Source organism: Oncorhynchus mykiss, chromosome 23 (assembly GCF_013265735.2).
Source record: "Oncorhynchus mykiss isolate Arlee chromosome 23, USDA_OmykA_1.1, whole genome shotgun sequence".
Lineage (NCBI taxonomy): Eukaryota > Metazoa > Chordata > Actinopteri > Salmoniformes > Salmonidae > Oncorhynchus > Oncorhynchus mykiss.
Window position 1 is genome coordinate 42438602 of NC_048587.1, and position 17533 is coordinate 42456134.

General features: G+C 42.8%; 1 protein-coding gene across 2 annotated transcripts in view; it reads right to left on the bottom strand.

Moving 5' to 3' along the window:
* The window catches only part of LOC110502784 (serine/threonine-protein kinase LMTK1), a 94595-nt gene extending 80241 nt beyond the window's left edge, over positions 1-14354 (bottom strand). For both annotated transcript variants that reach the window (XM_036960479.1, XM_036960478.1), the window contains exons 1-2: positions 13996-14354; positions 13680-13816 (exon numbers count right to left, since the gene is read on the bottom strand). In XM_036960479.1, the coding sequence (XP_036816374.1) occupies positions 13680-13773 (94 nt within the window). In that variant the 5' untranslated portion in view covers positions 13774-13816; positions 13996-14354. The remainder of the gene's footprint in view (positions 1-13679; positions 13817-13995) is intronic.
* Between the last annotated feature and the right edge of the window lie 3179 nt (positions 14355-17533).

Here is a 17533-nt window from a genome sequence, read left to right on the forward strand (position 1 = left end):
CACACACACACACACACACACACACACACACACACACACACATTTTACATATGGGTGGTCCCGGGAATCAAACCCATTATCCTGGCTTTGCAAGATGAGCTACAGAGGATCATCAGTGTGACCAGCAGTGTTTGCTAGGGAAACTGAAAGACAAGCTCCAGGGGCTCAACAACAACACACCAGCTCAACACAGGTGAATTGTTGACATGCTCTGTAATGCTGTGAAAACACAGTTAAGCGTCCTTTGGAAAAATCGGATCTAGCATCCACCATGCTCTATCATCCATCATATTCTATCATCCATCACATTCTACAGGACTGGGAGGCACCGGTATGGTAATAAACCATGCCTCAAGGGTACCAGTGGTATGAGGAGTCGGTCGTAGGCTACTGTACTACTGTGGTGCTCTAAACAGTACTGCCACTGTGACTGTTGTGCTAGTGTTATCAACAGTACTGCCTCTGTGACTGTTGTGCTAGTGCTATCAACAGTACTGCCACTGTGACTGTTGTGCTAGTGCTATCAACAGTACTGCCACTGTGACTGTTGTGCTAGTGCTATCAACAGTACTGCCACTGTGAGTGTTGTGCTAGTGCTATCAACAGTACTGCCACTGTGACTGTTGTGCTAGTGCTATCAACAGTACTGCTACTGTGACTAAAACAAACAGCCAGTTGAGGTAAACAAATCTAACTCCACTATAGTTAATTCTGGTGGTTTTAGCAGAAACCTGAAAATGGCGTCCTGCTAAACACGACCCAGCCTAGCAGAGTACAAGTTGTGCCTGCGGGAGCTAGCTTTAGCTATCTTTCACAGTGACTCCATTATAGGCTGTCACTGGGTGTGTAAACTGTCTAAGATCTGCCTGGAGATGGCATGGGATCCCTCCTCCTCTTCATCTTCCTCCTCCTACTCCTCTTCCTCCTCGTCTGGTGCTCTCTACATTAAGGAGTGAAGTACCGGCACCAAATTGACTGCAGGATTGATTTTTTTAATCACTTTCTGACTCTACTCTGAATCCCATGGCCTCAAGTCTCAGACCCAGCTTCAAATCTAAAATGTTTCTAGTTATTTGACTTTCACTTATTATTGGATAAGTTCAGGTAGTGCCTTACTGTTTCATTCAGTTTTAAAATATTTCCTCCATACTGAACATGCCCCTGGTCTCTGGGCTGTGTTAATACATCAGAGAGCCAAATGGCAAAATAACACACTGCCCTCAATTCTCTCTCTGTTTGTCTCGACTGAAAAACAAGCGCACAATGTTTTCCCTAATCCCTCTCTAAAAGCCCCTTAAAAATAGCCTATTCCCATTGCAAATCTGACTCTGTGAGATCCTAAACGTTGATAATCTTTCCCCATAACACAACAAATACCAGGCTGATTCGGGTTTTAATGCAGTGAGGTTCAACACACACTCCACCGTTTCAGACACATATAAAAGACAAAGCAGACAAAGCAAATGATAAAATCACTGGGTTTCTTTCTTCATGATGTATCAAGCTATTAGCCAGAATCAAAGGCAAGGTGCCGGTCTGTCTCTCTCCTTCCCTTCTCCATAGAGCTGTGTTTTTTTCTGTAGTGTGTATCAGCTAACAATGTGAATCTAACGCAATAACATTAACATTTTGGGGCTCTCAAGTGGCGCAGCGGTCTAAGGCACTGCATCTCAGTGCTAGGGGCATCACTACAGACCCTGGTTCAATTCCAGGCTGTTTCACAAATGGCCGTGATTGAGAGTCACAGGGCGGCGCACAATTGGCCCAACGTCGTTAGGGTTTGGCCAGGGTAGGATGTCATTGTAAATAAGAATTTGTTCTTAACTGACTTAATAAAGTATAAATATATATATATTTTTTGCCTATTATGACTGAAATCTGTTTTCTTCACCTAGAACATGAAAATGAAATGGAATGCTTTTCCTGCTATCAGAATGTATAACTCTCCAACTTACTATCTTACGCCTCTGCTATACTCACACGCACGCACACACAGAGCACTCAGGACATTCGCAATATGTAGCATTACTGCAGCAACCTAAAACACTTTGGCTGTTGAACAGAAGGACTTTGGGCTTACAGAACACTAAGTTCTTCAGTTTTGGAATATGCATCAAATAATAGAAAACCAAATGAGATACTCAACAAAGAATAGTTGAACACCCCAAGGGAAAGTATATAGATGGAAATCCGTGATTGTCTCACACAATAGAACATAGGGAAAAACACATCAACAAAATGTTGCTGTATTATACTATGGCACACATCCAAATTTAGTTTTAGACCAATATCCATATAAACAACATAAACCCGCAGTACACTTACTGTTGTTTATGAAAAGCTTGTCAATGCTATGCCATTACTGTATACATACATCCTTTCTCTTCCAGTCAAACAATTACGACATCAATAGAGACAGTAGCTAGCACAGTTTGTTTACCACAGTTCAATGTCACTGCTCCTTCCCTGTCGAGAGACCCCTCCCCTCCCCCACCCCTGTCCGGTGACTCCTCTCCTCTCTCCTCCCCCACCCCTGTCCGGTGACTCCTCTCCTCCCCCACCCCTGTCCGGTGACTCCTCTCCTCCCCCACCCCTGTCCGGTGACTCCTCTCCTCCTCTCCTCCCCCACCCCTGTCCGGTGACTCCTCTCCTCCCCCACCCCTGTCCGGTGACTCCTCTCCCCCTCTCCTCCCCCACCCGTCCGGTGACTCCTCTCCTCCTCTCCTCCCCCACCCCTGTCCGGTGACTCCTCTCCTCTCCAGTCCTTCATAACAAACTGGGTTATAGTCAGTCAAAGCCCCAGCGCACATAACCAAAACAAAACCACACCCTGCCAGGGCTGCTTCTCCTCCACCTTTAGGCCTACTAAGATTAGTCTATTGTCGCGTCAATGGCAAGAGAACAGGCGCTCACCATTTTTTCCAATCCCAATCATTACCATCTCCACCATCCCATCCCCACCCCATTTCCACCATCCCATCCCAACCTCATCCCTAAACCATTATCACCATCCCATCCCCACCTCATCCCTACCCCCTTTCCACCATCCCAACCCCATCCCTCCCATCTCCATCCAACACATCTTACCTAGACCTCCACCTCCTGTCTCTGTCCCTGTCCCTGTGGGGACCCAGGTGCCACAGCCGCTGCCTGCCCTGAGAGAGGTGTCCAGCGGGGGTAAGGACCAGCTTAAACACCCTGCTGTCTCTCCTCCATGCTGGGTGGGTGTTCTGTGCTACTGTGCTGCTGATAGCCGATCGGACGCTGAGAAATGTGAAATGGATAACCTGGAGGATAGCCTGGGACGCCTGCCAACACTGCCAGTAAAACCCCCATCAACCTCTGCTTCCTGCTGCTCGCTCATAGCATGATGTCATCACAACCCTCCCCAGCACCAAGCCAGAAAATGTTCTGACTCTCTCCATCTCTCTTTCCCTTTTATCCCTTCTTACATTTCTATCCTCCTCTCGCCCACTCCTCTACTTCTCTTTCCCACTTTCCCCCTCAATCTCTCTCCATCCCTCTCTTCCCCTGTCTCTCTACCTCAATCTGTCTCTTTCCCTCTCATCCATCCCTCCGTCTATCTTTCCTTCCCTCTCTTTCCTCCTTCCTAAATCTATCTATCCTTCCCTCATTCTATGTTGGGGCGGCAGGTAGGTAGCCTAGTGGTTAGAGTGTTGGACTAGTAACTGAAAGGTTGCAAGATCAAAGCCCCGAGCTGACATGGTAAAAATCTGTCATTCTGCCCCTGAAAAAGGCAGTTATCCCACTGTTCCTAGGCCGTCATTGAAAATAAGAATTTGTTCTTAACTGACTTGCCTAGTTAAATAAAAACCTTTTCCTCCTCTCTTCATCCCTGTCCACCCCTCCCTCGCTTTCTCGCTCTTTCTCTCCGATGACCTGATTCATTATTACACAATAAAGATTTTGATCTTTTAGCTTATGTTTCACATACACTACATCTTGCAGACTCAAATATGCAATCCTTTCTGCAGTATGGCATCACAGACAGGTCCATATGGCGGCTCTGGTCTAAAGCAGTCCACTATATAGGGAATAGGTTCCCATCATTAGGGCTCCCGAGTGGCGCAGCGCTCGAAGGCACAGTATCTCAGTGTAAGACGCATCACTACAGTCCCTGGTTCGAATCCAGGCTGAATCACATCCGGCCGTGATTGGGAGTCCCATAGGGCAGCGCACAATTGGGCCAGCATCGTCCTGGTTTGACCGGGGTAGGCAGTCATTGTAAATAAGAGTTTGTTCATAACTGACTTGCCTAGTAAAACAAAACAAATAAAAATATCATGGAACTCCACAGGGGAAAATAATTGAAGTGGAAAAATAACTATGGAAGTAATTTTACCCACAAGACATAACTAGTGATGACAAAATAATTGAAGAGGGAGAGAATGAAAAACGGCACCGGAAGAAATGGCAGCAGTTTTACGGGCGCCTAACCAAATGTGCTAGTATGTGGGGTGTTTTCTCATTATTTGTAACTTATTTTGTACGTAATGTTTCTGTCACCATATCTTACGGGGAAAAAAAGAGATTCTGGATACCAGGACAGCGATCATTCACCTCGGATAAGACAAAGATTTTTTCTTCAATAAGCAGGATGCACAGGATGTACTTCAGACACCAGACAAGGCCAAAATCCCCGTCATTGGCACGAGAAAGAGACGCAGGTACAGAGGACACAGAGCGGGGTGCCTCGTAAGAATCCGCTGACGGCGAGTGGGAAAGCTGCCGTTACGTCAGTATTAATTGCCAACTTACAATCTTTGGACAATAAATTAGACGAGGTATGATTACGGACATCCTACCAACGGGACATCAGAAACTGTAACATATAATGTTTCACGGAATCGTGGCTGAATGATGACATGGATATGCTGCACCGGCTAGATAGAACAGCACACTCCGTGTCTGTGGGGGAGGTCTGTGCATATTTGTAAACAACAGCTGGTGCATGAAATCTATGGAATTCTCTAGATTTTTCTCGCCTGAAGTAGAGTATCTTATGATAAGCTGTAGACCGTACTATTTGCCAAGAGAGTTTCCATCTATACATTGTGTGCTGTCTATTTACCACCACAGACAGATGCTGGCACTAAGACTACACTCAGTCAGCTGTATAAGGAAATAAGCAAACCGCTCACCCAGAGGCGGCGCTCCTGGTGGCCGGAGACTTTAATGCAGGGAACCTTAAATCAGTTTTACCTCATTTATATTGACATGTTAAATGTGCAACCAGAGGGAAAAACATTCTATATCACCTGTACTCCACACACAGAAACATGTACAAAGCTCTCCCTCGCACTCCATTTGGTAAATCTGACCACAATTATATCCTCCTGATTCCTGCTTACAAGCAAAAATAAAAAGCAGGAAGCACCAGTGACTCGGTCTATAAAAAAGTGGTCAGACGAAGTAGATGCTAAAATACAGGACTGTTTTGCTATCACAGACTGGAACATGTTCCGGAATTCTTCCGATGGCATTGAGGAGTACACCACATCATCAGTCACTGGCTTCATCAATAAGTGCATCGAGGAGGTCATCCCCACAGTGACTGTACGTACATACCCCAACCAGAAGCCATGGATTACAGGCAACATTCGCACTGAGCTAAAGGGCAGAGCTACCGTTTAAGGTGCGGGACTCTAACCCTGAAGCATATAAGAAATCCTGCTATGCCCTCCGACGAATCACCAAACAGGCAAAGCGCTAATACTGGGCTAAGATTGAATTGTACGACACCGGCTCCGACTCTCGTCTTATGTGGCAGGGATTGCAAACTATTACAGACTACAAAGGGAAGCACAGCCACGAGCTGCACAGTGACTCGAGCCTACCAGACGAGCTCTATCACTTCTATGCTCGCTTTGAGGCATACATGAGAGCATCAGCTGTTCCGGGAGACTGTGTGATCACGCTCTCCGTAGCCGATGTGAGTAAGACCTTTAAACAGGTCAACATTCACAAGGCAGCAGGATCAGACAGATTACCAGGACGTGTGCTCTGGGCATGTGCTTACCAACTGGCAGGTGTCTTCACTGACATTTTCAACATGTCCCTGATTGAGTCTGTAATACCAACATGTTTCAAGCAGACCACCATAGTCCATGAGCCCAAGAACACTAAGGCAACCTTCCTAAATGACTACAGACACGTAGCACTCACGTCTGCAGCCATGAAGTGCTTTGAAAGGCTGCTCATGGCTCACATTAACACGTTATCCCAGAAAACCTAGACCCACTATAATTTGCATACAGCCCAAACAGATCCACAGATGATGCGATCTCTCTTGCACTCCACACTGCCCTTTCCCACCTGCACAAAAGGAACACCGACATGAGAATGCTATTCATTGACTCCAGCTCAGCGTTCAACACTAGAGGTCGACCAATTAATCGAAATGACCAATTAATTAGGGCTGATTTCAAGTTTTCATAACAATCGAAAATCTGTATTTTTGGACACCGATTTGGCCGATTTTCTTATTTTTTTACACCTTTAATTTAACTAGGCAAGTCAGTTAAGAACACATTCTTAATTTCAATGACGGCCTAGGAACGGTTGGTTAACTGCCTTGTTCAGGGGCAGAACGACAGATTTTTACCTTGTCAGCTCGGTGATTCAATCTTGCAACCTTGCGGTTAACTAGTCCAACACTCTAACCACCTGCCTCTCATTGCACTCCACGAGGAGCCTGCCTGTTACGCGAATGCAGTAAGAAGCCAAGGTAAGTTGCTAGCTAGCATTAAACTTATCTTATAAAAAACAATCAATCAATCATAATCACTAGTTAACTACACATGGTTGATGATATTACTAGTTTATCTAGCATGCCCTGCGTGGCATATAATCGATGCGGTGTGCATTCGCGGAAAAGGACTGTCGTTGCTCCAACGTATACTTAGCCATAACCATCAATGCCTTTCTTAAAATCAATACACAAGTATATATTTTTAAACCTGCACATTTAGTTAATATTGCCTGCTAACATTAATTTATTTTAACTAGGGAAATTGTGTCACTACTCTTGCGTTCTGTGCAACAGAGTCAGGGTATATGCAGCAGTTTGGGCTGCCTGGCTCGTTGCGAACTGTGTGAAGACTATTTCTTCCTAACAAAGACAGCCAACTTCGCCAAACGGGGGATGATTTAACAAAAGCGCATTTGCGAAAAAAGCACAATCGTTGCACGAATGTACCTAACCATAAACACCAATGCCTTTCTTAAAATCAATACACAGAAGTACATATTTTTAAACCTGCATATTTAGCTAAAAGAAATCCAGGTTAGCTGGCAATATTAACCAGGTGAAATTGTGTCACTTCTCTTGCGTTCATTGCACGCAGAGTCAGGGTATATGCAACAGTTTGGGCCGCCTGGCTCGTTGCGAACTATTTTGCAAGAATTTTAATTTTAACAGCAATATTTAGACTTAGGGATGCCACCCGTTAGATAAAATACGGAACGGTTCCGTATTTTACTGAAAGAATAAACGTTTAGTTTTGAAAATAATAGTTTCCGGATTCGACCATATTAATGACCAAAGGCTCGTATTTGTGTGTTATTATGTTATCATTAAGTCTATGATTTGATATTTGATAGAGCAGTCTGACTGAGCGGTGGTAGGCAGCAGCAGGCTCGTAAGCATTCATTCAAACAGCACTTTTGTGCGTTTTGCCAGCAGCTCTTTGCTGTGCTTCAAGCATTGAGCTGTTTATGACTTCAAGCCTATCAACTCCCGATATTAGGCTGGTGTAACCGATGTGAAATGACTAGCAAGTTAGCGGGGTGCGCGCTAATAGCGTTTCAAACGTCACTCGCTCTGAGACTTGGAGTAGTTGTTCCCCTTGCTCTGCAAGGGCCGTGGATTTTGTGCAGCGATGGGTAATGATGCTTCGAGGTTGGCTGTTGTCGATGTGTTCCTGGTTTGAGCCCAGGTAGGGGCGAGGAGAGGGACGGAAGCTATACTGTTACACTGGCAATACTAAAGTGCCTATAAAAACATCCAATAGTCAAAGGAATATGAAATACAAATGGTATAGAGAGAAATAGTCCTATAAATACTATATTAACTACAACGTAAAACCTCTTACCTTGGAGTATTGAAGTCTCATGTTAAAAGGAACCACCAGCTTTCATATGTTCTCATGTTCTGGGCAAGGAACTTAAGTTAAACATTAGCTTTTTTACATGGCACATATTGCACTTTTACTTTCTTCTCCAACACTTTGTTTTTGCATTATTTAAACCAAATTGAACATGTTTAATTATTTATTGGAGGCTAAATGGATTTTTATTGATGTATTATAAGAAATATAAAATAAGTGTTCATTCAGTATATTTGTAATTGTCATTATTACAAATACATTTTTAATAGGTATGGGCTTTTTTTTTGGTCCTCCAATAATCGGTATAGGCGTTGAAAAATCATAATCGGTCGACCTCTATTCTACACCATAGTGCCCACAAAGCTCATCACTAAACTAAGGATCCTGGGACTAAACACCTGCCTCTGCAACTGGATCCTAGACTTCCTGACGACACATCCGCCACGCTGATCGTCAACACTGGAGCCCCTCAGGGGTGCGTGCTCAGTCCCATCCTGTACTCCCTGTTCACCCACGACTGCGTGGCCAGGCACGACTTCAACACCATCATTAAGTTTGCAGACGACACAACAGTGGTAGGCCTGACCACCGACAACAACGAGACTGCCTATCGGGAGGAGTTCAAAGACTTGGCCGGGTGATGCCAGAATAACAACCTATCCCTAAATGTAACCAAGACTAAGGAGATGATTGTGGACTACAGGAAAAGGAGGAGCGAGCATGCCCCCATTCTCATCGACGGGGCTATAGTGGAGCAGGTTCAAGTTCCTTGGTGTCCACATCACTAGAATGGTCCAACAAACTAGAATGGTCCAAACACACCAAGACAGTCGTGAAGAGTGCACAACAAAGCATATTCCACCTCAGGAAACTAAAAAGATTTGGCATGGGTCCTCAGATCCTCAAAAGGTTCTACAGTTGCAACATCATGAGCATGCTGACTGGTTGCAACACTGGTTGCAACACTGCCTGGTACAACTGGTACAACTGCTCAGCCTCCGACCACGAGGCACTACAAAGGGTAGTGCGTACGGCCCAGTACATCACTGGGGCTAAGCTGCCTGCCATCCAGGACCTCTATACCAGGCGGTGTCAGAGTAATTGCTTCGCTACTGAATACAGCATCTCTACTGTTACTTTTCACTGTCTTTTTACTGTTGTTTTTTATTTATTTACTTATCTATTGTTCACCTAAACCCACAGCCACTTGGAATTGTGAGCTCCAAGAAGAAGCAAGTTTTCTTGAAAAGTGCACGCTAACCAAGGTTGCCAGGTGCACAGTGTTTCCTCCAACACATTGGTGCGGCTGGCTTCCGGGTTGGATGTGCGCTGTGTTAAGAAGCAGTGCGGCTTGGTTGGGTTGTGTATCGGAGGACGCATGACTTTCAACCTTCGTCTCTCCCGAGCCCGTACGGGAGTTGTAGCGATGAGACAAGATAGTAGCTACTAACAATTGGATACCACGAAATTGGGGAGAAAAAGGGGGTAAAATTCACACAAAAAAACAGAAAAAAAAAAAAGGCTCAACAAATCTGATCTAACAAAGTGAATATTTGTCAAATCCATCGGAATTTATGTGTTGTAACAGGCCCACAATGTGGTTACTTCAATACAGAAATACAGAAATTGGTTGTGGTAGTCAAAGTAATTTTTAACTGTGATACAGTTGATTGGTGACGATGACATGAACATTTGTTGGGGTTGACATCCATACTAGCATTATACTCAGAGTTTTACCTCAACATAGTGTTAAAAACACATATAAACAATAGCCTAAATGTAGACTAATTTTGCTGGGGGGCAATGAGGAAATTTGTGATCTTTCCCCAGCAGCAATTTCCCACACGTGTTTCCATGACAATCCCATTGTTTTGGTCGAATTCGATCAATCCATACCTGAGTCGAAAAATCGAACAAAAACCAATCATTCCTTTAAATTTACAGTGTAACACTAATATGTGAGAACAATATCTTTAAGAATAAATGTTTTAACTTTTCCATTATAAAAAAAATCATTGTGGAAATCTGTAGCTCAAGTCGACTACAAAATCCACAATGCAATGCTCTCTCTATGGGCTGGCTGGCTAGCTAGCTAGGTAGCAATCAAACAAAGCTACACATAATAATACAAAAAACAATATCAGCGTGTAAAGTAGCTACTGTTGAAGTCGGAAGTTCACATAAACTTAGGTTGGAGTCATTAAAACTCGTTTTTCAACCACTCCACAAATTTCTTGTTAACAAACTATAATTTTGGCAAGTCGGTTAGAACATCTACCTTGTGCATGACACAAGTCATTTTTCCAACAATTGTTTGCAGACAGTTTATTTCACTTATAATTCACTATATCACAATTCCAGTGGGTCAGATGTTTACATACACTAAGTTGAATGTGCCTTTAAACGGCTTGGAAAATTCCTGAAATGTCTGTCATGGCTTTAGAAACTTCTAATAGGCTAATTGACATCATTTGAGTACCTGTGGAATTATTTCAAGGCCTACTTTCAAACTCAGTGCCTCTTTGGTTGACATCATGGGGAAATCAAAATAACTCAGCCAAGACCTCAGGAAAACAAATTGTATACCTCCACAAGTATGTTTCATCCTTGGGAGCAATGTAAAAACACCTGGAGGTACCACATTCATCTGTACAAACAATAGTACACAAGTATAAACACCATGGGACAACGCAGCCATCACACCGCTTAGGAAGGAGACACGTTCTGTCTCCTAGAGATTAATGTACTTTGGTACGAAAAGTGCAAATCAATCCCAGAATAACAGCAAAGGACCTTGTGAAGATGCAGAAGGAAACAGGTACAAAAGTATCTATATCCACAGTAAAACGAGTCCTATATCAACATAACTTGAAAGGCCGCTCAGCAAGCAAGACGCCACTGCTCCAAAACCGCCATAAAAAAAGCCAGAGTACCGTTTGTAACTGCACATGGGGACAAAGATGGTACTTTTTGGAGAAATGTCCTCTGGTCTGATGAAACAAAAGTAGAACTGTTTGACCAAAATGACCATTGTTATGTTTGGAGGAAAAAGGGGGAGGCTTGCAAGCCGAAGACCACCATCCCAACCGTGAAGCACGGGGGTGGCAACATCATGTTGTGGGAGTGCTTTGCTGCAGGAGGGACTGGTGCACTTCACAAAACAGATGACATCATCAGGGAGGAAAATTATGTTGACATATTGAAGCAACATCTCAAGACATCAGTCAGGAAGTTAAAGCTTGGTCGCAAATGTGTCTTCCAAATGGACAATGACCCAAGCATACTTCCAAAGTTGTGGCAAAATGGCCTAAGGACAACAAAGTCAGGGTATTGGAATGGCCATCACAAAGCCCTGACCTCCATCCTATAGAAGATTTGTGGGCAGAACTGACAAAGCGTGTGCGGGCAAGGAGGCCTACAAACCTGACTCCGTCACACCAGCTCTGTCAGGAGGAATGGGCCAAAATTCCCCCAACTTATTGTGGGAAGCTTCTGGAAGGCTCCCCGAAACGTTTGACCCAAGTTAAACAATTTAAAGGCAATGCTACCAAATACTAATTGAGTGTTTGTAAACTTCTGACCCACTGGGAATGTGATGAAATAAATAAAAGCTGAAATAAATCATCCTCTCTACTATTATTCAGACATTTCGCATTCTTAAAATAATGTGGTGATCCTAACTGACCTAAGACAGGGAATTTTTACTAGGATTAAATGTCAGGAATTGTGAAAAACTGAGTTTAAATGTATTTGGCTAAGGTGTATGTAAACTTCTGACTTCAACTGTATTTAGCTGTGAAATCACCCAAACAAACTGCACTATCAATTTTGGAGTATATAATCTCACCCTGTTCAACCTGCAGAATAATGTGCCTCACAGAGTGGAGTCTGACATTCACAACTGCAGATATACTTTTGAGGAGATGGGAAACATTGCCCATGCTATGTCAATGGGCCGTGCGGTGCATTCTGGGCGATTATTGGACAATGAGCTCTCCTTCAGTGAATGGGAGTCTATTGGGCGCTAGCTCGAAAACCCAACATTAGCACGAATTTGGTCAACAAGAAGTACAACATTACAAATATTTTCAGAGATGTGAGATGATTAACTTGCTATCTGTACTATCGTATAGCTTTTGAATCGTGACATTATGTACTTTAGAGGAAAATTGGCATGTTTTGACATACACTGACTTTGAGAAGGGATTGCATGATGATTTGCTTAGCAACCATGTGATGCGGCATGACCGCATGAATACGATTGGTCGACAGTCTGCTGGGTGGGGCGTTATATGTTCCTTCATTCATTGGATTCCTATCTCCTTTCTATAATATCTCTGGCAACGGCACCATACAATGCACCCTGGACTAAAGAGGCTAACAAATAGGAAGAATGTGCAAGGACCTCTGTTAAATTGCACATTCCTCGAGGTAGGAATATCGCAAAAAATATGATCAACGGCTCATTCGAGAGAAGACATCCTCCCGAGTTATGACATCGGCCAGTATTAAAATCTGACATGTATGAAAGACATTTTCGAGATCTAAAATTCATATTCCTATTAACTTCCAGTGTAGTGAGAGAGACTTTATCACAGTGCTACGTAATACCAGCCAGATGTCTGTCTGCTTGAACACCAATAACTCAGATACACATGAAAACATGAAATGACCCAGGGAATTGATAGAACATCACTCAGATATGAACAAAAACAATATAACATTCCAAATTGGTGAACCTTCCCTTTAAATTCGAGTATGCATTCCATTGACCCCTTTACCGCATCTAGTAATGGGAAGAAACTCACTGGAGCCATACCAACAGCAGCACTTCCTTCCTTGAGAAAAAAAACCTGTCTACAGTCCTGCAGGTACCAAGCATTCACTTGTCTCTCGTGACAGTTTCATGATTCAAGATGATTTGGTTCTGGGTGGTGAGACTTTCTTGAACTTAAATACACTTACAGGTGAATCAGTATAAGAGTGCAATCTACGATGTTGCCATTCATTCATTCTTTTAAAATCCTGATTATAACTCTTTCTGATCTGACTGGATCTACATCCTCCAATATGCTTCTTCCAGAAAATCCCTCTGTAGGCTACCTTTCCTTTCACCTTCATCTCCTACCTCTAATGCTTTAACCTAGCAGGGTATTCTAAAGGTTGAACGGGATAAATCACTGGCTTTTAGGAGTGCCCCGGCCAGCCAGTACTTTGCAGAAGGTTAAAAGATGAATACTATGAGATATTAGGCTACTGTCACAGTTGAATGGCCAATCCTACTAAGTAGGTTCACCCACAGGTGTAAGGGAAGGCTCTCTCTCTCTCACACACACACACATAAATGACTGTCAGTCTGCCACCTTTATAATTGAACAGCTCCAATGTATTTAGCCTACTAATGCATGCATTTGTGGATCTGACAGTGGTAAATGTAATAAACATGATGACACGATTATCTTAATGAGCTAGACAAACGTTACTTACAAAGACACTTGGTTTTCTAATTCTATCAAGCAATGGGATGTCGGCATTTCAGTTAGAACTCACCTAAATTGAAATGGGAACTGAGGGCAAACCCGGGGACGAAGAATGATGAAGACATGATGACCATCAGCAGAATCGCCAACATCTTCCTCGCCATGGGGGAGTTACTGGTGTTGCAGAGACACTATTGCAGGTAGCTTCTAATCAAAGAAATGGTAGAGAGAAAAGCTCCATATTTTGCCAGGCATAAAATAACAATCGGATTTAGAAGCAGATGTTGACAGAATGCCCCCCCCCCCCGCCCCTGCCCTCCCCTCCCCTCCCCTTCCTTTAGAAGCAGATGTTGACCGAATGAATCAGCCTCTCCAGTGCAATTTACCTTTTTCCTATAGCCGTCCAATTGTGGAAAATGTGCAGAGATTGTCGCTGCAAAGTGCCACCGCCACAGTGAGTGCGGTTACCAGACACCGCACACTATTTAAATTGATGCTATTCCCTGTGGTCTCTGCTGCTGCAGCAAACCGCGAACAGGTCCAGTGTATCATCCCATGTATAGATTAACTCGTCCGAATGCGATGTCCTTTGATGATGATATCAACAACAATGGCTCAACTATGAATCAATCACGCATTCGCCTTTAAGTAATACCAGCTTCTCATAGCTGTTGCACTAATAGCGCGAGCACAGAGCGGGAGATGTCGGTGTGCTGACAGCGAGAGCGCCATCTTGCTTGCTAATGTTGCGTTCCCAAGTATAATTTCTGACTGAGCTGGTGTTTCGCTCTGCTCCAGAGACTGCAGGGGAGGGGGTTATGCTGGGCCACTATAGCCTATTTGTGGGTGAGCAATTGAGCAAGATCAGTTTATCACGATGAACCAGCGTTATGCTTTAATATCTCACTAATCAAAATTAGTTAGGGTTTTGAGTAGCCTGCCCTGGCTATAACTGTCACAATTCATATTGTTGATCTCAAATCATCAGTGGCGATTTTAGCATGTAAATCTTGGTGGGTCCAAAAAATACATGTTTTAGATTCATGCCAGCAAAGCCACAACACAACACTAAAAACAATACAGTAATTGCACTATAACAGTGACAAACGGTGCCCAAACTGTTAGGGCCTAGATAAAGCTGTCCTAAAAGAAGAGCTTTCTTTTAAGCACATGGAGTGAATCTTACCACTGCTAAACCTAGCCATCAGGAGAGCCCTGTCTGGCAGCGAAACAGGTCATTCAGCCTCTTACTGCCTTTTAAAAAAACATCGTTGAAATGGCTGACTTGCTTAAACAAATGAGGTATCTGCTGACTGTTGAGATGTACAAATTATGGCATCAGGGGATGACGAGCGGATAAGAGGCAATCCGTAATTTCAATTAAGACATGAATGACCCAGCTAGGGCATAATCAATATAACTATTTGCTCAGCACTTTTGAAATGTAAGGCAACATAATTCCAAACATGGGCCATCCTTACAGTATTCTCCTTGTATACCAAGTCAAAACCATAGGATAAATAAAGCGGGCATTTAAGCATGGAATCCTGACCTGTTCACCAGACGTGCTACCTGTCCCAGACCTGCTGTTTTCAACTCTAGAGACAGCAGGAGTGGTAGAGATACTCTTAATGATCAGCTATGAAAAGCCAACTGACATTTACTCCTGAGGTGCTGACTTGCTGCACCCTCGACAACTACTGTGATTATTATTATTTGACCATGCTGGTCGTTTATGAACATTTGAACATCTTGGCCATGTTCTGTTATAATATCCATCCGGCACAGCCAGAAGAGGACTGGCCCCTCATAGCCTGGTTCCTCTCTAGGTTTCTTCCTAGGTTTTGGCCTTTCTAGGGAGTTTTTCCTAGCCACCGTGCTTCTACACCTGCATACACCTGAGATATCAGCTGATGTACGAAGGGCTATATAAATACATTTGATTTGATTTAAGCAGACAATGAAAGCTCTTACATTATTCAATAATTTCATTTCTCTGAAACGGGCTATAGGCTACATGTGCACCACCAAGTCGGAACAGTAAGCAAGTTATGAGGGTGAAAGGGACCAAATTATTAGGGTGAGGCACATGGGCTGCTATACACTTACATAGTCTACTCTTAGTCTGCTATTAGACTCTTAGTCACTTAGTTTACCCTTAGACTTGGCTGTGAAGTAGTGTCCCCATGAGTGACAGAACACTGAGCCAATCATGGCACAACTAGAGAGCATTACTCAATCACGGCGCAACTAGAGATCAACCCCTACTCTCCATATTTTTTCACTGGCTGCCCCACCACCACAGAAAGCACTGAGCTAGGCTGAAACAGCTGCATTTTGGAGCTACCTTACTCAAGAAAACAAGAAAGAGACCATGTTTGTATGCATCTTTATTAACTCAATGATTTTTAGATTTTTTGCAAACTGATATGTGACACATTAAATAACATGCAAAACAAGCATGAAAAAAAAACTAGAATTTTATTAATTATTTTTCTGTGCATGGGCCAGAAGGATGCAAAGTTGAAAAGTATTTCTGGTTGAAAATAAGTATCTCTGGTGGAAAATACATATTTCTGGTGGAAAATACCTATTTTCAACATTGGCCAAAAGGTATAGTGAGGAATTGATATGTCCCTCTCACATTGCATTCACTCAAAGCAGAAGCTATGGATCAACAGCACAATGCAGCAGCACCCATGAACACACAGAGAGATTGTGATGTAACAGCATAGAAAAGGCACAAGCCGTGGTTCTCTCTCTATGAGAGAGAGAGAGAGGGATATTCCAGCTAGAGGTTTGCAGTCAGTCAGCTCCCCCCTGGTCTCCTCACATGTCACAGTCCGTATGTTAAACCCAGAGAGAGGGATAAAAATGTCACAGGCTGTCAAAGAACATCTGTTTCCCATTCCATGGATGTAATTCCCTCTTTGTCACATTCTTTCCACCATATGTGAACATACAGTGCCTAGTTAAAATCTACACACCCCTTGCACATTCTTCACAGGTGTAATCTACAATTTTTAAATGATTCAATAGTTTTTTTCATTGCGATGTACAACCTACTCCACATGTGATAGAAGCTTATTCAAAATGATTCAAAGCTGTAATGGCTGCCAAAGTTCCACCAAGTATTGACTCTGGGGTGTGAAGACATACGGAATCAATATGTATGTCTTCAAATTAATATTAATAAGGAATATTTTCTAAATGTTTTTGAGTTCATATCGAAAACCCTATACCCAAAAATGTTTCACATCAGTGTTTTTTTTTCATCAGAAATGATTGCTTATGGGCACCTTCATGTGTGTGTAAAATATTACTGTTCTCAGATGTTTCATTCATAGATTTCTGATGTGTAGGAAAATTTAAAAAAAATACAAAAAAATGCATTGTTTAGCTTGAATGGAATGTTAATATCTTGTATATTTGACTGTGATACTGTATGTGGTTGTCTCAACTAGCTATTTTACAATGAATAGGAAGTTGCTCTTACTGGAAACCCATGCAAAAAACAGATATCGCTAGGTTAAACTGACATTTTGATGGGGATTTTGTATGTTACTTAGATTGACGCACAGGTGCTTCATTATATGTGTTGTTGTTTTCACCATCGAAGACCACTTTGAAAACAAGTATTTTAATTAATACTTTCAAGTGATATACTGTACTCTGGGTCCACATTGAACATTTTTGTTGTATGTGTCTGTAACCCAACATAAATTCAATTCAATAGACTCTTAGGGATTTTAAACAATAAAAGCTCATTTACCAACATTTCTGAAAATTGATATATAGTGTTTTGGAATGAAACTAAGAATGTTCTTATACTTTGAAAATGGGGTGTAGATTGTGTAGATTCTCAGGGCAAAAATCAAATATATTCCTTTTTGGGATTACGTTTTAAGGCCGCAAAATGTGAAG